Here is a 24,590-nt window from a genome sequence, read left to right as displayed (position 1 = left end):
CTTGGGGATCTGAACTCAGGTCCTGAACCCAAGAACCATGCTTTTTTGTTTTGTTTTGTTTTTTGTTTTTTTGAGGCAAAAGGTCTCATTCTGAAGCTCAGGCCGGCCTGAAACTCAGAACGGTACCTGTCTCAGTGCTGGGATAACACCATTTCCAGCTTTGCTGCAGAGTTGATTTTTCATTAAAAATATTTTATGTTTAAATAACATGCCTGTGTATGCACAAACATGGGTTCTCAGGGCTTGAGTAACAAGCACTTAACCCCCTTTTGAAAGTTGTGAATAAGATTTACATTTTGTCAAATGATGTTCCTTCATCTATTAATATAATAATTTTCTTCTTTAGTCTATTTCTATACATTTATTTCAAATGTTAAACAAATTGTGCATATACAGGATCTATTTCACTACGTTAGGAGATTTTTTTTTTAACTGCTATCCTTACAATCCAATGTTTCCACTTCTATGTCTGAGATTACATTTCATTCTCCTGTCTAAAAACAAATGTTTTCTGCTATCATGTCACGGATATGAATTCTTCAGAGTAGTAATATTTCAAGTGTTGCTCATGGAACAGAGATATCAAATCATGTTTGGAGTCTGTTAGCAATGAACATGTAGAGAGGGGGATATAATCAGAAGAGGAGTAGGTACTTAGCATGTGTGAATACCCATTATCTACAATTAAAAAGAAAGGCAAAAATAAAAGAAAACCTGAAACAACCCGAGCAAAACACAAAAGCAATAAAAAGAAAAGAAAGCAGACACTAGAGGGTAAAGCAAAAAGGATACTGAATTCAAGGCCTGACAATTCTACGAAAGCAAGGTCAGAGTCAAGTCAGACCCTGCCTACAAAGACAAACAAGTGAATAAAACAACAGAACTGAAGCCAATCACCTTTATCTAGAATGCCACTGAATTAGTTGTGAGGTCCAGGATGGCTATTTTAAGTAACCCTGGTTGTCGTCGTCTTTGATGTATTACCCCAAGATCTCTCTTCCAGAAGTACTTTCCTGATCCTGTTCAGGCCCTAACACTCTGGATCGGATTGTTATCTTTTCTTCCTCACGTAGAGCCAAAGTGATTCCAGTCCTGCTCCAACATCCAATCGTAATACAGTGACCCTACTCTGTGAGGACATCTAGATTTAAGACCCGTTTTATTCTGGAGTGAAGGGGATCTGGGGATTGAACACAGGGTCTGTAGCATGATACTTAAAAGCTCTATCATTGAAATACATCTCTAACTTTTTGGCTTTTTTTTTTGTTGTTGTTGTTGTTTGTTTGCTTTTTGTTTTCTCAGACCATGCTGGCCTTGAGACTGCTGCATATCCAAGGATGATCTAGAGTACTGGATCTTCCTGCATCCACCTTCCTAGAACTGGAATTTACAGGTATACACCACCACGCCAGTTCTATGTGGTACTAGAGATCAAACCCATGTTAGGCAAACCCTCCTTCAACTGACGTATAGGACCAGAGCACTGGTATTTCTCTCATATACTACAGGCTGACGCTGAACTTATACAGGTGAGGTAATCTCCAACTTTTGAGCAGAGCCATGTCATGTTTCTTAGGTTGTATTTTTTTGTTTTATGATGCAGTCTTGCTTCATAACTGCCTGAACTCTCATTACAACTTGCAATAATCTTCAAACCTGGTTGTAAAAATGGCTCAGCAGCTAGAGCGCAAACGGCTCTTTAAGAGGACCTGAGTTCAGTCCTAAGTACCATGTCACTCAACTCACAACTGCTTCTAAATCCAGCCAAAGGTATCTGACACACTCTGCTGGCCTCTATGCATACCTGCATTCAAATGCACACAGCAACACAGGTAATTAAACGAACAATGACAACAAAAACCAAAGATCCTACTGTCTACATCATGAGTGTGGGATCACATCTGTGGGCCACCTGTTTTCTTTCTTTATATATCCTGGACACCAGTAACTTATGAAGAGCATGTCTTATAAATATACCCTACCAAAGTGGAGTTATGTTTTATTTGTCAGGATGATGTTTGATATATAGAAATCCAAACTTAAAATCCAGAATAACAATGTTTATTCACTCTTCTGGTTGCTGCTTTTGAGATTTCATAAAACAAAGCACTTAGGGGCTGAAAACATGGCTCACTGGGGGGAAGAGCACTTCCAGAGAAACAGGTTCAACTTTCCAGCAACAGCATCCATATGGTAGCTTACACCTATCTGCAACTCTAGGTCCAAGGAGTCTGACGGGTACTACAGGCAACAGGCACACACGATGGCAAAACACACACACACACACACACACACACACACACACACACACACACACTGTCCTTTCATATCACCTTCAAACCTTTTAGAAAATAAAATGGACTTTATAAATGCCCTGGCTATTTTTCCAGAGGTTTGATTTGATTCCTATAATTCACATGGCAGTTTATAACTGTCTTTAGCTCCAGCCCCATGAGATCTGACATTTCGAGGTCTCAGTATCAAGCATGCATGTGATACACACACACACACACACACACACACACACACACACACACACACATTCAGACAAAACAAAAAAACCTTCAATAACCATGAATTAAATCTGGGGGGGAAGAGATGGTTAAGAGTGGTTAAGAGCACTTGTTCTCAGAGAGGATCTAATTTCTTGCAGACAAATGGTGGTTTATAACCAGCTTGAACTCCAATTCTAGGGGAACTTGTTTGATCTCCAAGCATACCAAGCTTGGATGTAATGGCATATACATATAAGGCAGGCAAAACATTCACATATGAAATGCATAAATCTAATTTAAAAATTTTAAAGGAAAAAAATTTTACATCCAGAAATTATCAATCCAGGCACTGTGGTGCATTGCCTTTATTCCCAGCAGAGGCAGCCAGATCTCTGTAAATTGTAGGTCACACTGATTTACATATCAAGTTCCAGACCAGATTGGGATATGTAGTGGGACTCTATCATAAAAAAAAAAATACCAAAACCAAAAACTCACCCCAACTACAACTCCACCAAAACAAACAAAACAAACCCAGAAGAAGAACAACAACAAAAGTAAACCCAAGACTACCAAACAAAAAGAAACACCAGGATGAGTGCTGTGGCTCAATGGGTGAGGGTAGTTGCTGCCAGCCTGCCTGGAGAACCCACAGAGTGGAGAAACCGACTCTATCCTCCCATGGTTACTGTCTGGACATTTCATGAAATAATTACTTCCTGCACATAAAACAAACACTTCGGAACTAAAGAGATGCTCAGCGGTTAAGAGCACTGACTGCTCTTCCAGAGCTCCTGAGTTCAATTCCCAGCAACCACATGGTGGCTCACAACCATCTGTAATGAAATCTGATGTCCTTTTCTGGTGTGTCTGAAGACAGCTACAGTTACTTATATGCATAAAATAAATAAATAAATCTTTAAAAAAAAAGAAAAAAAAAAAGAGCACAGGCTGCTTCTAGAGGACCTAGGTCTGCGTCTCGGGATCCATGCAAGAGTGTAACTCTAGTTCCAGGGGTCTGATACCTTCTTTTGGCCTTTCTGGACACCAGACATGCAAATGTTGCACAGCCATACATATAGGCAAACACCCACACACATGAAATTAATTAATTTACTAATTATTGTAGAATTTTTAATCCCAATCCAGGATTTCTACTCCAACTTTGATGCTTTAGTTCCTGGATAAAAACACAGACAACCTTTATATTTAAAAAAGTCTTAATCAACACTAGAGCTGGGCAGATAGCTATCTACCCTTAGTAAATAGTAAAACCTGTTTTTATAGACAACCCCGAGTTATTACTTACTATGTTTCATCTGGGCTGCTCTTAATTGGCCAGCCCTCAGAGCCATGTTTTCTTGACTCCTAACCCATGGCAACTTTGTCTTCCTGCTATCTTCCCTTTCCCCATGGTTTCCCCCAACCCACCCAGCCCTGGGAACCCTAAAACTATGTCTCTTCTGCCCAGGTACTGGATACTGGCATCTTTATTCACTGATCGGAAATAACTTGTGGGCAACCAGGCTGTTGGTGGGGGACACACTTAGTATTACACTACACAGTCAAAAGTTAAACCTTAACAACCAATCGATTTATTCATCTTGAGACAAGAGTCTCTCTATACAGTCCTAGCTTCCCTGGCACTGGCTCCATTTTCCCTGCCTGCCCTGGCCTCTTGTTTCTACCTCCTCAGTGCTGGGATTAAAAGTCTATGCCATAATAACTGAATAAAGAAAAAATGTTAACAACTGTTAAAAAAAAAAGAAAAAGTGCAGGGCAGATAAGCTGCCCATCTCCACAGCTGCCTGGAGGGAAGAGACGGAGAAGAGGAAGAAAGAAAGCCATGCCTTTTTGAGTTATGATCAACTTCGAGCAGCAGCCACATGCCAAAAGAAAGGCGGAGTCAGAGGAGTGGGAAAGCTCACTGTACCAGAGAAAACACATTTTAGGTTCTGGCATTATACAAAAGAAAATGAGTGGAAAAGTCAAGGCTCAGAAAAGGAAACAGACCCAAGAGAGTCTTTACAGAGGCTCTGTAGCAACTTTCTTTCTATATGATTTCATTTATAAGCAGTACTTAGAGTAGCCAAAAATCACAAAACAGAAAGCAGGATGTTAGGTTTTAAGGGTTTAAGGAGGCAAAAGGGAGTACAAGGATTTGTTATGAGATCTTGTCTCAGCAACATTCAAACTGCAGAACAGAAAACAAAATAATACCACACACACACACACACACACACACACACACACACACACACACACAGATCGAGGGTAAGAGTAAGGGGAGGAAGGGACCAGAAAGAAGGGAGGTTCCGACTGATGAATCAAAGCTGGGTACAACAGTGGCACATACTCATACCTTAGAGACAGAAGCAGGATGACATTTCTGAGAGCAAAACTGGCCTAGTCTACATAGTTTAAGTTCTAGGCCAGTTGGGCTACAAAGTAAGAAAATGCCTCAAAATAAGTAATTAATTTTTTTGGGTTGTGTATCACAACAGACTTTTAAATTTGTTTCCTAAAGGTAAGTTCTGTATTTTGAATCTTTTAGCCCTTTTTTTTTTTTTTTAAATATTTATTTATTTTATGTGAGTACACTGTAGCTGTCTTCAGACACACCAGAAGAGGGCATCAGATCTCATTACAGATGGTTGTGAGCCACCATGTGGTTGCTGGGAATCGAACTCAGGACCTCTGGAAGAGCAGTTAGTGCTCTTAACCGCTGAGCCATCTCTCCAGCCCCTCTTTTAGCCCTTTTACTTTTTATATGTACAAGTGGTTTTTGGCCACCTTATGTTTAAGACAGGGTCTAACAATATTATGTGGCCTAGGGTGGCTTACATTACAATGTTAATACAGCTTAGATTGACCTTACAACTCCAAATCATTTTCCTTGAGCTGGAATCACTGGCATGCCCAAGTACCTCACCCAAACCATTTTCCCACAGTAAAAAGCAGGTTTTAAGGTTTGGTTTCATAAATAAATTACAGTCTGGCGACGCTTAGGCTGGGGTTATGGAGACAAGAAAAAAATGCTGACTGCCCAGCCCAGTGAGCTTCGTCTGATGCCTGGGGCCCACACGCTGGGAGAGGCCCCATGGGCTGTCCTTGGGGCTACCCTACTCCTGTCATAGCATGCACGCGCACGCACACACAGAAAAATAAGTCATAAAATAAAGAAGTCAACTGCTGTTATTCAGATCACAATATCTTAAGAAAGAAATTACCTTTTATTGTTTTCTTGTTCTTCTTCCTCTGGTACTGTCTTCTGCTTTTTTCTAGTCTGTTCTTCTAACAGCCAATTTTTCCTCTTCCACCCCTTCTTATGTTCTGAATTAAGGTTCACACTCTGAACCACAGCCTCGATCACATCCGTAACTGTGTCTGGACTTAGGTGCAGCGACACTTCTTCGCCTTCGTTCAATTCTGGGTTGACAAACTGGGCAGCCTGGAATGCTTGCATTGACACCACAGCTTGGAGGGGACATTTCCGAGGTCGACCTGGTCTGCGTTTCACAAAATTGTTTCCTGTCCTGGCCTGCCTTTGAAGTTTTTTGGCTTTTAAAATTTTATTGACATGGTCCAGATTTTTCTTGGTAGCCAAGATTTTGTCATAATTGCACATTTTCCGAGCTTGGCGCTGCATAGCTTCAACTACACTTCTCTTGATATGATGAGGGGAACATCTGCTTGCTAACTTTTCAGAAAGAAGTGGGATACTATTACAAGAGTCACTCGGGACTGCAGGCACTAGAAGACTGTCTGATTTCCCTAGGGTCCGCTCTTTGCTGTAGCTATGGCCTGGACTGGAAGAAGGTGGTGCAGATACAGTTGTAATTGGAGCATCACCATTTTTCTCCACGGACTCTTGCTCATCATGTTGAACTATCCGCTGCAACAGACAGTCTACAGAGTCATCCAGAGAAGCAACCAATCTGGGACTTCTGGAAGGAATTCCATTCACTAAAAGAGACAACACAGCACACACAGACAAAAATTTGATCACTTTGTTATCTAAATTACTTTGTCTCTTTATGTTTGCTTCTTAGCCTTTTGAGACAAGGTTGTGCTTTGAAGCCTCTCTGGCTTAGAATTCACTATGCAAGTCAGGCTGCTCTTGAACTAACTAATGACCAATCCTCCTTGCCTCTGCCTCTTGAGTGCTAGGGTTATAGGTAACCAACAAGCTTTTACCTTCATTAATTAAATCTTTATTTTTTGACTTATGCACGTGTCTGTGTGTGTATTGCATGTTCACACTGCTGCCCATGGAGGACAGAAGAGGGAATCAGCTCTGCTGAAGCTGGTGAGCAGCAGAGCTCTAACACCAGCTCATCTTGCAGCCATTCTTTACTGTGGTAAGATGGGTTTCCTGGAGCTCAGGACGGCCTTAAGCCTACCATGCTTGAAGTGACTCTTAGTGGATCATCTTAAATTCCTAATCCTCGCGCAATGTCCCCAGGGCTGCAATTACAAGTGTGTGCCATACCTGGCTAAACAACTTTCTGCACTGACAAAGGATAAAGAAGTGTTAAAGGCTAGATGGTTAAAGACTGGATAAAGATCCAAACTCGTCTTTCGCTCTGAGCACTGGGGTTCAAATTCAGAGACCTGCCCATTTGAAGCAAGTTGTTTACGACTCACCTAAGTCCTGAGCAAGAAGGGTTCTTTCCCTTCACCTTCTCCAGCATGTTTAAAAAGGGTGTTACACTGTTTCCAGGCTGGCCTGGAATTCACTATGTAAGGTTATGCTCCTCAGCCTCCTAAGTCCCAGAATTAAGTCATATACCATATCTGTGGTTTTTGTTTATATTTCATGTGGATCCAAACTTTTGTGTGGGGAGTGAGGGGAAGGAGGAAGATGTTAATCTTGCTGTTTCTTGAGAGACATCCATCTTGTTATTTTTAATTGGAACCAAACACATATCCTTTTTAAAAAACATTAAGTGTGGTGAATCACTAAGTCATTTCTCTAGCTGTAAGACTAAGGAGGTTTTTTTTTAAGAGATGGAGACTTTAAAAGTTGGACTGACTACATTTCACATCCTGAGAGTGTGTGGACAAGGGATACAAGTTATATCTTAAAAGTGGCTACGTGGGGTTGGGGATTTAGCTCAGTGGTAGAGCGCTTGCCTAGCAAGCAGAAGGCCCTGGGTTCGGTCCTCAGCTGGGGGGGAGGGTAGCTATGTTTGGGAAGAGTATCTTTCTAAAACAATGTTTTTATTTTGTGAGCATGTGGACATGGAACAGTGCATGCATGGAGATCAAAAGCCATCTCTGTCTTCAGCACTTCCTCCACTTTCCTGTGGACCTAGGGGCTGAACTCAGGCAGTCAGGCTCCTGCAGCATCTGCTTACCTGCTGGGCCAGCTCTTTAGCCCAAACTTGGTTTAGTTAATTAAAGTGGGAAGAGCCCCCCACCATGAGAGGCAGATCCCTTCTAAATGGGATCCTATACTGTCACACACTGAGAAAAGAAACAGAAAAGCAGCCTGTATTTATCCCTCTCCATTTCCTGACAGTGGACATCAATCATATCAACAGTTGCTTCAGGCTCCTCCTGCTGTCTTGACTTCCCCACCAAAAGGGACTGTACCTTGAACTTCCCTATGTTTCTTCTGGCAGGGCACTTTTAATCATAGGAAAGAAAATAAGACAGTCCCTAAACTCACAGATTACTATTAATATCCACAGGTCATAGTTTTTTTTTTTAAAGATTTATTAATTTATTATATATAAGTACACTGTAGCTGTTTTCAGATACACCAGAAGAGGGAATCGGATCTCTTTACAGATGGTTGTGAGCCACCATGTGGTTGCTGGGAATTGAACTCATGACCTCTGGAAGAGCAGTCGGGTGCTCTTAACCACTGAGCCATCTCTCCAGCCCCAGGTCATAGTTTTTAATCAGTGAATTTATTTACATGTTTTTAAATGGGGTATTCGCTGACATGTATGGTGTCTTATATGCAGGACCTGACCCAGAAAAATTGTCACAGATTTCAAGTGAGCTTGAGCTACATAATAGGGACCAGGAGAGCCAGCCATAGCAAAACTCTGTCCAAACATATTACAATTAGTGCCAGATGGTTTAGGATATACTGGAGACGGCTCACCAGATTAAAAAGTATTTGCTGATAAGCTTAGTGCCAATCTTAGGGTCCACAGTGGAAATAGAGAACTAATTTCTCAAAGTTTGAGGAACAAATCCAGTAAGAGGGAGAGGGGTAAGGCCAGAGATCAGATACTTAAGTAACTAACTTTGTCGACACAGTGAATCTGAGTCCAATCTGGACTACAGGAGTCCCTGCTCCAAAACAAACACCAGAGAAAAAAAATGACATGAATTGTTTTTCTTTAAGATTAATTTTACTTTTATTTATATGTGTTTGTATGTCTGTCACAGGTGTACAGGTGCTCTCTGAGGCCAGAGGAGGGTACTGAATGCTAGGAACAGAACTCAGGCCTTTGGAAGAGCAAGAGCTTTTAACCACTGTGCTATTTATCTCTCCAGTCCAATTCCAGATATTTCCCTATAGTACTAGGTATCGTAGAACAATCTATCTCATCAGGAAATGAAATTTTTCTAAGATTTCTAATAACTTCATATTAAAATTCTTAAAATGAAGAGGGTATGGGAATGGATCTCTCTTTCCAATGTGACAATGTGGCCATATTGAACATACCTCCCTTTTCTGCTTTTCGCTTTCCCTATGGTGTCTTTGGCTTATTGAGGATGGGTGGGAGAGATTGGCTCTTTAAGGCTGTTAGAGGCTAGTCTCTGACCCTAGCCCCAAGACCCAGTATACAAACTAGTTTCTGAAAGTTGACCTTTGAACATGGCTTGCACACATATACAAGTGTACAGAAACACTTTCCCTACTGCTCAACACAGAAAAACAAAAAATTTCCAGTGATCATGAGAGAGCAGGTCAAGGAGGTACCTATCCACTGCTTGTTTCCTATCAATACAGATATCTGTGTCTCTAAAACTTCATATAACGGAAAATTGGAAAATACAGTCTCATTATTTGGCTGTATTCCTGAAACAGGCATTTAGAATCTGTCTTTGGTAATAAAAGTCATTCCTATCTTAGTAAGCTCAAAATGTTAATGGCAGCCTGGTGAAAGGCTTTCTGCCTTCTTTTTGTCTGTCTTTTCCTTTGATTACCCAATTGATTCTGTACATAGGCAGGTTAATCAGTAAAGGAACTGTCTGTCTAATCTATCTCATCATCTTTTCAAAGCTGAAGGCAGAGAGAAGTCACTATTCTAAAGCTGTAGTCACTTTGGATCTAGGAAGAATAATAACTGCCCCAAACCCCATAAGGGTAATTATTTATGAGGTTAAAGATTTGTCCTGGAGCAGAAGTGTCATCTGAGACCCATCGTACCTCTAAATCAATAAGGACTTCTTTGAATTATTTTGCAGAACCAGAACTGAGATCAACAACAACTAAGCCATATCCTAATCAATACTGATAAATTAATTATCCCAACAAACTTCTTTCATTCCCCACTCTTGTCTAATGAAAGTGAAAGCTCATCCTGTAAGCTATTCTAATAAATCATATATATATGTATATATATGATTTGTACATGCTATATTTATAAATCTTATAGATAAAAATATATATGTATATATATATAACACATATATGTGTTCTCTCTCTCTCAATCAGTTCTGTTCCTCTAGAGAACCCTGACTAATACAGGGGGTATAATATTTAAGTCAATGGTTATGGCCTTATCTACATACAAGGCTGTTACTGATTGTGATTTGCAGGGAACTGTAAGACAGATAAATCCAGCCAAAAGACTTATTAATTAGCCCATTAGAGCTGCAGTTACATACATGTTCCTCCTACCAAATTACCAACTAGTTCCAAAAGTTCCATGTTCTGTCAAACTTCTAACTCTTCTCTTTTCCCAGAAATGGCCTCCCAACACTTGAAAAATCCTGCAATTTCACGTCAGCAAGACAGGTCAGTGTATACAGGCGCCTGTAGCTAAGCTTGAGGACCTGATCTAGTTCCAGAACCCGCATGGTGAAAGGAGAAAATAGACTCCTATGAGCTGTCCTCTGCCCTCCACACACACGTGCACACACCACAAATAGATACACAAATTGTGTCGGTTTTCCCCTCATTTCTTCTTCTATTTATGGTGTCACAGGGGAGGGAGGGAGGGAAGGTAGGGGAAAGAGAAAAGGAAATCTTTGTCTATCCCAAGATCAAGAAGACTTTCTTCTACTTTTTATGGTTTTAAAATTTTCATAGAAACCTATTTCAAGTTAAAATTTCCATGGAATACAGTCCTCTCTCCTCGCAAAGCCAGCTAGATGTCATTTGGGTTAAAAAGATTTGTCTTCATGTTTGTGAGGAGTACCCTGAAAGGGCAGGATTGCTAGCTTGCTCTGCAATCCTACTTCTCAAGTTGCAACAGGACTTTTCATTGCCCAGGCTGAGCTACACAATGATTCTAGGCCAGCCTCAGCTACACAGTATAACCTTGCATCTTAAAACAGACAGCTGAACAACCCATCCACAACAACCAACACCACTCCAAACAGAAATGAATCAGAAGGCACTGTGTGGGGTCACCAAATAGCTAGTGGGTAAAGGTGCTTGGTACCAGGCCTCATGACCTCAGTTACATCCCTGGAACCCACAAGGTCAAAAGGTATTACTGATTTATAAGTTGTCCTTTGACTTCTGTCCATGATAAAATGTTTTTAAAAGAAGTATATATGAGTTCTACTTTTGGTCTTTTAAAGCTTTTTAAAATTTTTATTCATTTGTTGTAATTCAGATCATCAGCCTTGGAGACATACTGTTATCTACAATACAAGCACAAACACCCAATTTACAGACTTTGTTTTATTAAACCTTATTATATGCTATTTTATGTTATAGTCCTGGCAGGAACAAATTCTCTTTTTCTTTTCTTAGCTATGTAGACCTGGCTGGCACTGAACTCCCAGACTTCTGGCTATTCCTGTATGTCAAATGATTGACTAAAGGGCTGTCTTAGTCATTGTTTTATTGTTGTGAAGAGACCATGAGATCGAGGCAGCTCTTATAAGAGAAAACATTTAGTTGGGGGCTTGCTTACAGTTTGAGGGTGAGTTTGTGATCATTATAGTGGGACACACAGCAGAAGGCAGACATGGTACTAGAACAGTAGCTCAGAGTTTACATCTTATCCAAAAGACAGAGGCAGAGAACAAAAAAGACTGAGACCACTGTGAGCTTTTGAAACCTGAAAGCCATTCCCGGTGACAGAGCTACTCCAGCAAGGCCACGTCTTCTAACCCTCACAAAGCAGGTCCAATACCTGAGAACCAAATACTCAAATATTCAAATATTCTGGTATACACCTCTTCTGCTCTGTGTGTGTGTGTGTGTGTGTGTGTGTGTGTGTGTGTGTGTGTGTGTGTGTGTTACTGGTGATTTACCTAGGGTCTTATCCATCATGACACATATGCATATGTGCAAGCACAGACACACAAGTAACATGTAAAAACACAGCAATGTAACTAAATAGATATGCCATTGTATGGTGTAGACAAAAGCCTTATAATGACCAATGAGTTGATCAAATCATAAAATCATTATCACTCTACATTTTAAAAATATAATAAACTACATTTTAGAATCAAATGATTCTAAATCATGTGATTCAAATCAATTTTACTAAGACCACATTGCACATACAGATTGGTTTGGAGAATTATCTTTTAAACAAAGAAACATATTTTTCAGCAGTGTTTTCTAATTATTCTTTTGAGAGTTTAGCCTAGACATGTACTATATTTAGGGCTGTGTTGAAGAAATGAAACCAGGGTTTCATGCATGTATGCTAGAAAAGCACTCTATCAACCGATCAACATTTTTGGACCTTATGATTATTATCGTATGTATATTTGAGACAGACTCTTGCAAACCTGGCCCCAAACTCACGACAGTACTTCTTGCCTCAGTCTCTCCAGTGTTGGGATTACCAGCTCACTTTGTATTTTTTAATTAAATACGCAACAGGATATTTATCTTTAACTATTTAATGGATGACCTTGAACTCCTAATCCTGCTTCTACCTCTCAACTGCTCAGATTATAGGCATGTAAAAACATACCTGACAATAAAAATTTATTAAAGGACTTCTGTTGTTGTAAAAATATAAAAAATAAAATGCTGTCTTTACCCCACTAGATCCGTCACTGCAGTGCCCCAAGATATCTGCTGGATATCTTGCCAGATGCACATATCCCAATTCTGTGGTGGCCCAGTGTCTCTAACTGCTGCACACGTTTTTTACACTTAAATCGCTACATGAAAGAACACACAACATAATAACCTTGAGACAGGAGGGACAGGGAGAGAAGCTGTGGCCGGACAATAAGGAAGCTGATGTTAAGATTTCATACTGTAGGGGCTGGAGAGATGGCTCAGCGGTTAAGAGCACCTGACTGCTTTCCCAGAGGTCCTGAGTTCAATTCCCAGCAACCATATGGTGGCTCACAACCATCTGTAAAGAGATCCAATGCCCTCTTCTGGTGTATCTGAAGACAGCTACAGTGTACTTATATATAAGATTTCATACTGTACATTTATAGGTTGTTAAGAATGTTCCTAAGGGATGGATGTGTACAGGGCTTTGTATGTTTAGGTGGGCAATTATATCTTATCAATTGGATCAATGGTTATTGATATCTTGGGGCACTGCAGTGATGGATCTAATGGGGTAAGATAGCATTTTATTTTTTATATTTTTACAACAACAGACTTCAGGTCACACTGTTACAGAATATACTCTTTTACATCATTTCAATTAAAAATAATCATGTATGTGTGTCAAGTCTGAGTGTGTGCACAGGTGCAGAGCCCTACAGAGGCCAATGGAGTCAGATCCCCATGGTCAGGGGGATCTGCAAAAGGAGTACATGCTCTTAACTGCTAAGCTGTCACTCCAGTGCCCTCACATTTCAATTTCTTGAAAGTAAAACTATTAAATTTTTTCAATATACATTATCAGTGATACTGAGGTGACAAGGCCACTTTTGTTCGTTTTACAAAGATTTGTTAATCTCAAATTACAGATAGGAAACAATTCTGAAAATCTAGTAAGACAACAGAACTCACCTGTTGAAGAAGTACTTTCAGATGAAGACCTTTTACGGGTAGGGCTACAATTTGTGCTTTCTGATGATCGCTGGGAAGGTTTATCGGAAGCTGACTGGGAACCTGGGAAGAAAGAAAAAGAAATCATAGGACCATTCAAGACTACATGTAGTGTTAAAGCAAGCTGTGTTACAACAGTGAATTTTAGCTGCAGTCACTGCCATTCCCTGTAACAGTATCATGTGCAAGCTCACAAGAAAAATAAGCAGAGGATAAACCATGCTAGATGTTGGCTGACAGAACTTCCAAAGTCTCATAAAATCTGTAAATTAGCTGAGACGACTAGTTTCAAAGGTAAAAAAAAAAATAGTGATTTACTTTCTTTTTCTTTTCTTTTTTTTAAAGATTTATTTATTTATTATATATGGGTATACTATAGCTGTCTTCAGACACACCAGAAGAGGGCACCAGATCCCATTACAGATGGTTGTGAGCCACCATGTGGTTGCCAGGATTTGAACTCAGGACCTCTGGAAGAACAGTCAGTGCTCTTAACCGCTGAGCCATCTCTCCAGCCCCGTGATTTAGTTTCATGTACCATCAGTATAAAATATTAAAGTATTTGCTGATGAAAATCAAGTCTAACCTTTTTTTTTATTACTAAAATGAACAATATAAACCAACAAACAAAGCTTATACTACAACTGAGAAATAACTGAGGTGGGAAAGGGATATCCAACTTAGGCATCTCATTTAAAGAATTCAGATAAAAAGTAGGTGGCTGGGTCTCAAGTCCATCATTTTATACAATTCACAAAGTAATTCTCACATTCTGATCTCTTCTATAAAAAATTCGTGAAGAACTGGTTATTAACTTGTTAATGGTATACACTTAAGTTTACCTCATAAGAACATTCAATTTCTCTTCAAAAAGTCTTATAATTTTAGCAAAAACTCCAAATTAGTACAGCATAATTTAGTACATCTCTTGTTCAGGAGAAAATGATGTTCAGAAATGACTCTTTTCCTGCAAAAAAGTTATTTGTGTCTAGTACTTCTTCCCTAACAACCTAAAAAGCTGGCTGTTGAATGCACATGAGACAAGCTTTAGCACACAACTGGAGTCACAGAAGACAAGAAACCAATGCCTGACAGGAGAGTATTCAGATTGATTGCCTCAAGGATTTAACTCTCAAAATGAAGACAAGATTTAATCTCTGAAGGACAATATAGTACCAGAAGAAATGAATGGAGCTAAATTTCTATGATTTCCCTTTCTCTAGGAGAAAATGCAAATTGTGAACTTTGTTTTTTTAAAGTTTCTTAAGTCACACCACTGCAGTTCTCTTAGTAGGTATTGTACTTGGCAGTACTGACGAGGTAAGGTATAGCTTGCCAATCAAGAGGGAGATGTCAGATACTGGGAAAACTGATACTGTAAACAGTGCACCTTACTTCTAAAACACAGTGATGACTGCTCTAAGATCTACTCAAGAATAAAGATTGTTTAGTCTTGAATTTCAAAGAGATACAAAAGGGATTCAAAAACTAGCAGTACGGTAAATCCCCATGGAGTGTGGCTCAGAGTTCTGTACAGAGCTAAACAGCATGATATAGTAAAACACGGAAGAAAGTCAAGGCTTGAAAACTAAGAATTAACACAGAACACTTCATATACAGAGCAGATACAGTCTTCCTACCCAGATGAGCATCCAAGACTAACAACAACAAAGGCTGAGACATCACTGAGCTCTATCACCATTCTGAATGAATGAGCAAAGGATGGAGATTAAGTACCAGGGAATAAGGGGGTATAAGAGGACTCTTAATGAAGTCTTCTCTCTCAGTTATAAACTGACAACTACTGGGTGCATTTTACATGCCTGGTGTTTGGCTAGACACTATAGAGGTGGAGGAAGGAGGAGTAAAGAAGAGCTCACTAGTCTGCCCTCCAGGAGCTGATTCAAGGTTATACATGTCACCATGCACTCTACTTCAGATGACATTTGTGCCTTCTGTCCCTGAGCTCTAGCTTCAGTTTCTAGGCTATTTGTTAACTTCCCCAAATTTCCTGGTCATCTTCAAGACACTCTTCAACTATACCTTTGATCATCAGGATATCCTGAGAATCACCCTGCCTGGCCTCACCCACCTCAGGGTAAAAGAGGGTACAGGCACTGTCTTCAAAGCTCCTTCTTTTGGTGGCATCTGGAGCTGCTGAAGAAGCAGTGGGAGGTGGAATGGGGGTCAGATCCCCGGAGATCGTTATTGGCAGCACTGTACAGCAATTCCTGAGAAACTGAAACAATTGAGAGAGAGATGGCTTAGCTCACTTAGCTCCTGAGCCATTTTTCGTTTTCTGAAAGTAATGGACGCCAGCAGTCTACTCTGAGGATTTAATAGAAGAATGGAGTAAAAAATTCAGAAAGGTTGGCATTTTTCATTTTTGAAAGTATGCTTGAATCCCCTGTTTATACAGAGTAGAGCTATTCTTTACAATAGTGCAACTTAGAGAATAAAGTTGTATTGTATCCCTGAGACGACTGCAAACAGTGCTAATAGGAACAGGGAGAGGATGAGGATCCTGAAAACAGATTTAAGACTGGGAGGCAATGCTGCAACTCATAAGCAAGAAGTAGCAACTGTTCAAGATGTACAGAGTATTTTAAAATTGGACTAAGTCATAAGAAATCCACAGAAATACTGCCTTAAGTTTCAATATGCAGCTGGGTGATTAGGGAAGAATAAGAGACCATTCAGAGAGAACTCGTATGTCTATTCTAACAGAGACCCCCACCTTATCTGCATTTCCAAACATAAGATAAAATGCAACGCAGAGTAGAATGCAGTGCATTGTTAACTGTACGGATTATGGAGGGAAAGCAGCCTGGATTTGATTCACTAGTCTTTAGCAAATGAAGAATCATGATAAAAACAAACAAACATACGTGACTCAGGCTTATTAAAGTCACCCCAAACCACAGGGCTGTACTGAGACCCAAATGTAATACTGTAACGCTAATATGAGCTTACAAAATCGACTGTGGCTTATAACTGTTAGTGACTACTACATCTGAGGAGGGCCCTAATATTGGTCATGGGCTATGTCTTTTTGGGGAGAGAATGTCAGTGACTGAACCCAGGGTCTTGTGCACCACTATGCTACAATCAACATTATCATGAAAGAACTTTTAGATGTTAAATACATATGTAACTGACACATTTCAGTGAACATTCAATTTTAAAAATTAAAGTAGAACAGACACTATGCCCAACTAGGGAGCTGAAACCAACTTATACTTATTAAAATTTAACTTTAAACATCCAAAGTGAATACAATTAAAGATGTCCTCCTAAACAAGGGAGGGAAGTATACCTATACCTATACTATAGGTATACTATACCTAGGGCAGGGAAGTACTTGAAAGACAGCCGGAAAGGCATCTGAAATTAAACTTTTTAATCTCACTTTAGCTTCTTTAGGAATGGGGTGCTGATTTAACGCACAGCAATGATACCAGATGTACCAACAGATTAATTGGAACCAGGTGCCTAGTTTTCTATTCTGTTCTTTGACAAAGGACAAAGCAGTTTCTGCTTTTCCTATTTATTTTTTGGTCCTTCTAATTCACAATCATGTTCTATGGGGAGTGATTACTTTGTTGCTGCACCTAGCTTGGAAGAAATATTCAGTTTCATTTATTTTAAGGTAAGGTTTGCCCGCAAAGATGTGCAAAGATCCCATTCCTCACACAATAACGTGTTGCTATGGATTTTAAGGTCAGAAAAATCTGATACTGCCTCAAACACACACACACACACACACACAGAGAGAGAGAGAGAGACAGAGAGAGACAGAGAGAGAGAGAGAGACAGAGAGAGAGAGAGAGAGAGAGAGAGAGAGAGAGAGAGTGTGATTCTTGGGAGTCAATTCTTTGTTTTGATTTGGTTTTTTGTTTTGTTTCTTGAAATAGGGTTTCTCTGTGTAACAGCCCTGCCAGTCCTGGAAACTTGCTCTGTAGATCTATCTGCATGGCTGGGAATCAATTCTCAATGCTTGCTGGTAACAAGACATTTGTTAATGAAGGCAGAGTACCACTAAGGAGGGAAACTCAAGTTATCACAAACAGGATAATACATACAGGGATATAAGAACTACGAAGATGTGAAGAAGCCTTTTTAATTATAGGCTTTCTGAATTTCATTTGTCCATTATGTGATAAACTTGTAAGACAAGGCTTTGAAGCAATATTTGAATCAATTTAAACAAAAAAGGAAAGCTAGTATAGACTGTACATACATAGCAAAGTATATGGGGTAAGATGTCACAAAACTGAAAAGGGGGGAAAAAACTCCCTGGGTTAGGTATAATAACCTACTCTTACAGGCTGGAGAGATGGCTCAGTGGTCAAGAGCACTGACTAATCTTCCTGAGGTCCTGAGTTCAATTCCCAGCAACCACATGGTGGCTCACAACCATCTGTAATGGGATCTGATGCCCTCTTCTGGTGTATCTGAAGATAACTGTATGTATATACATAAAATAAATACATCTTTTAAAAAAAGTTCTGGAAATGAGTTACTTGAAACTGGCATACAGTCTGATAAAATTTCTTTAAAAAAAAATCTAATCTTACACAAGCCACAGAAATTAGTGAAGACCAAAAAGCTGTCCTGAGGTTGATTTATTATTTATGAAAACCTTGATTATATCTACTATAAAAATGAATACTATTTTCAGATATCTGGGTGTAAGAGTCAAATGGCTGAAGTTATTAAAATCAATAGAGAAAATTTCCACTGGTGCTAAGTGTCTCTTTATGTAGAAAGGTAGAAAAATCACAAAGAAAACATAAACACACAATCCAATGACTTGACTCTAAATAAATTCAAAGTGCTTGCTGAGCAAGCCTGACCACCTGAGCTGCATCCCTGAAGCCATGCTAGAAAGAACTGACCTTCACACACATACAAGAGCGCGCGTGCGCGCGCACACACACACACACACACACACACACACACACACACACACACACACCGGTTTTTTGTTTGTTTGTTTGTTTTTGTTTTAAAGACACAGTTTTTCTATGTAGCCCTGGCTGTCCTAGAACATGCTTTGGAGATCCACCTGCCGCTTACTGCCTTCCAAGTACTGGCCACTATTCCCGAGTGAACAGACTCTTATGTAAGCAAAGATATATGGATTTGTATGGACACACACAAGTACACCCAATCTCATCCATACTTGAGTAAAAATTTAAAAACAATTAAAAAGAAAAAGCTGGGGTTGGGGATTTAGCTCAGTGGTAGAGCGCTTGCCTAGCAAGCGCAAGGCCCTGGGTTCGGTCCCCAGCTCCGAAAAAAAAGAAAAAAAAAAAAAACCAAAAAAAAAGAAAAAGAAAAAAAAGAAAAAGCTATGCACGGTGGCACAAAACTTAATCCTAACATGTGGTAGTCAGAGATAGATGGACTGCCCAAAAGCAAGGATACAGTAAGATTCTTCTGTGAGAAAACAAACAGATACACACTATAAAAGCCAAGATTCAACCTATTTCATCGAGTCCCTAACTATTCCAAACTAAAAAAAAAAAAATCAATTTTCCTGATGCTAAGTATGAATTAGAGGAGAACACAGTCAACAGGCATGGTGGCTTGTGACGGCAGCTCCAGCGCTCGGAAGGTAGAGGCAGTCTAGCCTGGTCTACAAAATGAATGATTAGTCCAGCCAGAACTACACTGTGAAGACTCATCTCAAAACAAATAAACAAACAAGAAAATCTGGAATTTGGTCACATAAAATGTTTCTTCAGTCTAAAATCATATTAAAGGCTTTTTATAGATTTATATACTACAGGTTTTATGTATACCTTATTTGGAATTTAACAGTAAACACTCTACTAAATAGAAAATTATTTAAATAAAGAAAATGTCTGATATTTCCAATGCTAAAAGTATCTTTGAGTTGACCATGGAAGAACAGACTAATGTGCTAGATTTAAAATGATGCTTATAAGTGAGTTAAAAAAACAGACTTACTTCAAAAGTAAGTATTTCATTCTAGATTTATAACAAATCACTTCTTCCCAATACAATTAAAGCATGGCACAAAGTTTTATGTGTGTGGTGTACATGTGTGTATTAGTTTGCATGTGTGGGCATACGTCTGTGGGCACGTGTGCACATTGAGATGTGTGACTGAGGCTGATGTTGGCAATCATCCCCAATTTCTAATCAACCTTAGTAACAGAACAGGGTCTTCTCAATCAAACCAAAAACTTGCTGACATGGACAGTTTTGCTTGCCAGCTTACTTGGAGAATCCCCATCCATATGTACCTGCAAAAGCTAGAATTATAGGTAGGCTGTTATGCCCACCTTAAGTTTATGTAGGCTTTGGCATTTTAACTCTTGGGCTATTTCCCCAGCTTCAGTATGTGAAGACTTTTGTTTTTGTTTGTTGTTTTGTCCTGGATTTATGTTCTGAATCTCTTGAACAGCACTAAAAATTTCTTGTCAAGTTAGAAAGTAATTAAAAAAAAAAGCTGGCTCTTAATAAAAACACGTGTTTCTGACATGGCAACATTTTCCACATACCTCATACTGCAGGAAGGAAGGCTCAGAGTTTGTGCTGGTTGTTTTTAAGCTAAAAACAACAACAAAAACTCAAACGAAGTGTTTTTCCTCCCTCTAATGAGGGAATTCACTACAATTCCCAAGTTAGATCACACTAAAATGGAGTTCTTTAGAAACTCCCCAGAACCATCACAATCTATTTTAAACTTTTACCTCTGTCTGCTAATACTTTACTTATGGGTGCATCTCCAAAAAGACTCCAGAGAAAGTGTCAAAACCAGGATATTTTGACCAAATGTTGCTTATCCCCTTCAGGTAAAAAGGAAACAAAACTCAGTATGCTTTGAAATAAAAGAAGGAAGGACAGAGGGAGGGAGAATAGGAGAGAGGGGGAGAGAGGGGAAGAAGTAGAGAGATAAAACCAATGTGCCTTCAGAGTAATTACTTTTGCAAACCAAAAACATGTCTGATTTATTCAGGAGGGACAAAATAGTGGAATGCCTGAAGTATATAATATACAATGTTTACATGCAGTTAATGACTTACAACACTATCGCACAGTCCACTCTTCTTTGCCCATTTTGAAATCAGATTGTTCTGCCATGCACAGCTAGTTATGAGCTAAATATACTACAGACAAGCTCAGCTTGATGGCACATACCTAAAGTTTTGGTGGTACAGTCCCAAAATCAGCATTCAGAGGCTCAGGCAGGGGGACCCTGATTTTGAAGCCAGGTTGAGCTACACTACAAGATCTGTCTTTAAACAAACAAGCAAAACGAACAAAAAAATCCCAAAAAACCTGCTTGTCATTCTGGTACAGACCTTCAATCCCAGCACTTGGAAGGCAAAGGCAGGCAGATTTCTGTGAGTTTGAGGCCAGCCTGATCTAAACAGTGAGTTCTAGAACAGTCAAATCCTTGCAGAAAGACTGTCTCAAAACAAAGAAACCCCTTAATTAGGTCTGGAAAGAGAATTCAGGGATTAAGAACACCCTCTAGAGGACCCAGGTTCAATTCCCAACACCGACACAGTAGTTTATGATCACCTCTAAGTTTTGGTCTCTGTGGATTTGATACCAACTACATGCCTCTGAATGCAAGTGATGCAGACGTTTATGCAGGCAAAATACCCATACACTTCAGATAAAAAAGAAAACCTCAGTTGGGGTGGAGTGGTTAAAGGGTCGAGTGCACTTCCCAGCACTCCTGTCAGGTGGCTCACAATCACCTGTAACACCTCCTACTTCAGACTTGATGCCTCTAGCCTCACTCACATACCCACAGAAGTACAAACCTACAAACTTGTATACGGATCTATTTCAATTGGTAGAGCTTGCCTGGCATGCAGCAAACACTGGATGTTTTGCCGCAGCATGTTTGTAAAGCAAGTTCTATGCTCAGAGTCATTTGCTTAGCACTAGACTGATTATACTTTTGATAATTTAGTCAAGAAATAAGTAGTTTTATTCTCATGGGTTTTTTGTTTGTTCTGTTTTTGGAGACCTGATCTCTCTTATGTAGTCCTGTTTGCATCTGCATGAGCCCTGTGTCAGTCAGATTTGTGGGATTGGTTTTGGTTTTTTGTTTGTTTGTTTTAGTTTTTATATGGTTGGTTTGCTACCTTGTGTACCTGGTGTCCAGAGTCCAAGAGAGGGCATCAGACCCCACCCCACGACCCCAGGACAGTTACAGATGAGTGTGAGCTGCCATGTGAGTGCTAGGAATTTATTCTGGCTCCTCTGGAAAAGCAGCCAGTGTTTTTAACCTGAGCCATTTTCAAGCCGATCCTCACAACATGCCATGAACCTACAAGTCTGTAGCCTTGATCTGATTTTACTTATCTTTCCTAAAGTTTATATAAATATAACTTAACAATTTCAGTTTTATAACAGATAACTTCAATCTATATAAACACCTTAGTTATCAGAAATATATTTTGCTCAATAATTTAGTGTCTGTTTAAAAAACATAACCTTGTTTTAAATAATTTTTAAAGATTATATTTATTCATTTAATGTGTCTTCAGACATACCAGAAGAAGGCATGAGATCCCATTACATGGTAGTTGTGAGCCACCATGTGGTTGCTGGGAATTGAACTCAGGACCTCCAGAAGAGCAGTCAGCGCTCTTGACCACTGAGCCATCTCTACAGCCCTGCTTAAATAATTTTTATATCCTTCAGTCAAATGTTAACACCTTACATAGCCAATACACAATTTTCAAAATTAAGAAATTAACATTGGTATAATACATTAATAAAATTGCAAACTATTGGAATTTCAGCAAGTTTTAAGCATATACTTCTCCTACTCCAGGGTCTGATCCTGGACATCACATTGTATTCAACTATGACGTATCTTAGTTTTCTCTGATCTGTGATGATGTCTTAACCTTTTGTTTTGTCAGGTGCTTAACACTTTTTTGTAACACTGGACAGCACTTTGTAGAATGTCACGTTCTCTGCTGTCCTCTGATTACAGTGGGATTATGGCTGAAGTTCCCGTTTGCTTCATGACAGGGAATGTACAATCATTTTGCCTACTCACAGGCATTCATTCTTGGGTATCATCTCCTCAGTCTATAGAAGTAAGTTTGCCAGCTGGTCATTTGCCAGCTCCTGTAGGTCAGTTAAACACACCTATAAACCCATTTCCAGAGGATCAGAGGCCTCCTCTGGCCTTGAGGGAGGGAGGACACTGTATGTGGTTCAGACATATGCAAGAAAACACCAAATACACATTAAAAAAAGATAATAAAAGAAAATCTATCCCTTCAAAGGGGAAAATCTATACTTCAAGTGATTGGCAGCATCATTTCAAATTGCTCTGTACAGAACTTGTGTCCTTTTCCATGTTTTTAGCCAATCATTTAGTTCTATCAGCATGAATACATGTATATTTATTTTAAGGTTATACCCAACATTAGCATTATTTAGTCACTTAAATTATTCTAAGTCTTGCCATTGAAAAGTTGCTTCAGAATTATCTTCCAAAGATAATGAATTTTTTTTTTTTTCGGAGCTGGGGACCGAACCCAGGGCCTTGCGCTTCCTAGGTAAGCGCTCTACCACTGAGCTAAATCCCCAGCCCCCGATAATGAATTTTTTTAACTATGAACTTTAAGTTATATAAGGAAGTCTATTCTATAGCCCAAGCTGATCTTAAACTATAGGTCCCTTCTATCTCTTGCCTCCTGGGTGCTTAGATTATAGGCCTGTGCACTCCACCTATTGTTAGCACGTGGCAATCTCGACAATAACCTTAAGAAACCTAGACGGCTGATGATCTAGCATGTAATGGTACGTACTACCAAATCTGACCCTGGAACACACATTAGAAGGAAAAACCTTATTCTTACAAGTTGTCCTCTGACCTCCACAGATATTAACCCTTCTCTTCCCCACACAAAATATTCTCGGGTAGGCAAGCATGCCACAGCATATATATGCGGAATTCACAGGACTTCAGTTCTCTTCTCCCACAATGTGGGGTCCAGGGATTGAACTCAAGTCACTAGATTTGGTAGGAAGTGTAATAGGGTAGGGCTGTGCTATTTTGCCAGCCCTTCTCTACCTTATTTCGTGAAGTAGGGTCTCCTATTGAACATGGAACTCATGGATTGGCTAGATTAGTTAGCCAATGAATGCTAGGGATTGGTCTAGGTCTCCTCCAATCCTTAGCTGTGATTACAGGCACATGCCACCGTACTTGGATTTGACATGAGTGTTAAGATCTTTTAAAGATTAAGGCATCTCTCTAGCCTCTTCACCTAAGTTTTGAAAACCCCTCCACCCAAGCAGGACTTTCAGACGACGACTTGTTATGAAATCTTGCTATTTGCTATGTAACTCAGCATGACCTTAAATTCTTTCGCCTGTCTCCCCTTCCCCCAAGTTTATTTATTTTATGAGTGTTTTGCCTGCATGTGTATCTGTATACCACATGTGTACCTGATACCCAAGGAGCTCAGAAGAGGGCGCTGGAGTCCCTGGAACAGGAGTCACAGATATTTGTGAGCCACCATGTGGGTGCTGGGGATATAACTTAGGTTCTCTGCAAGAACAAGTGCTCTTAACCACCGAGCCATCCCTGCAGCCCCTGTATCTTTCTAACATGCCTATTGTACAGTATTCATCTTTAGGTGCACTCTCTCTCAAACACGCACATTTTGAGACAGGATAAAAAGAGTTAAGGGGATAGGAGAAGGGAAGAAGTTCATATCAGAATCGGCCAATCTAACTCTCGAGAGACTTGAGGCCCCAGGAAGTGGGATAGGGGTGGGGACATCCTCTTGGAGAATGGAGGGGGATGGGGGTGAGATGTGGGATGTGGAACAGTCCGAGAGTGGACTGGGAAGGGGATAAAGTCTGGACTGTAAAAAATGACTGAAGAATAAAAA

At 39.7% G+C, this 24,590-nt stretch overlaps 1 protein-coding gene across 10 annotated transcripts in view; it reads right to left on the bottom strand.

The window, feature by feature from the left end:
* The window catches only part of Ash1l (ASH1 like histone lysine methyltransferase), a 136,453-nt gene that overhangs the window by 74,708 nt on the left and 37,155 nt on the right, over window positions 1–24,590 (bottom strand). For 6 of the 10 annotated variants that reach the window (XM_087623630.1, XM_087623614.1, XM_087623609.1 and 3 more), the window contains 2 exon segments: window positions 13,639–13,740; window positions 5,726–6,461 (listed from right to left, as the gene is read on the bottom strand). In XM_087623630.1, coding sequence (XP_087479756.1) covers window positions 5,726–6,461; window positions 13,639–13,740 — 838 coding nt within the window. 10 annotated transcript variants of the gene reach the window in all.

The sequence above is a fragment of the Rattus norvegicus genome, chromosome 2, assembly GCF_021556685.1.
Source record: "Rattus norvegicus strain SHRSP/BbbUtx chromosome 2, alternate assembly SHRSP_T2T, whole genome shotgun sequence".
Taxonomy (NCBI): Eukaryota; Metazoa; Chordata; class Mammalia; order Rodentia; family Muridae; genus Rattus; species Rattus norvegicus.
The sequence above is the reverse complement of the archived record's forward strand: the minus strand, read 5'-3'. Positions and strand labels throughout refer to the sequence as shown.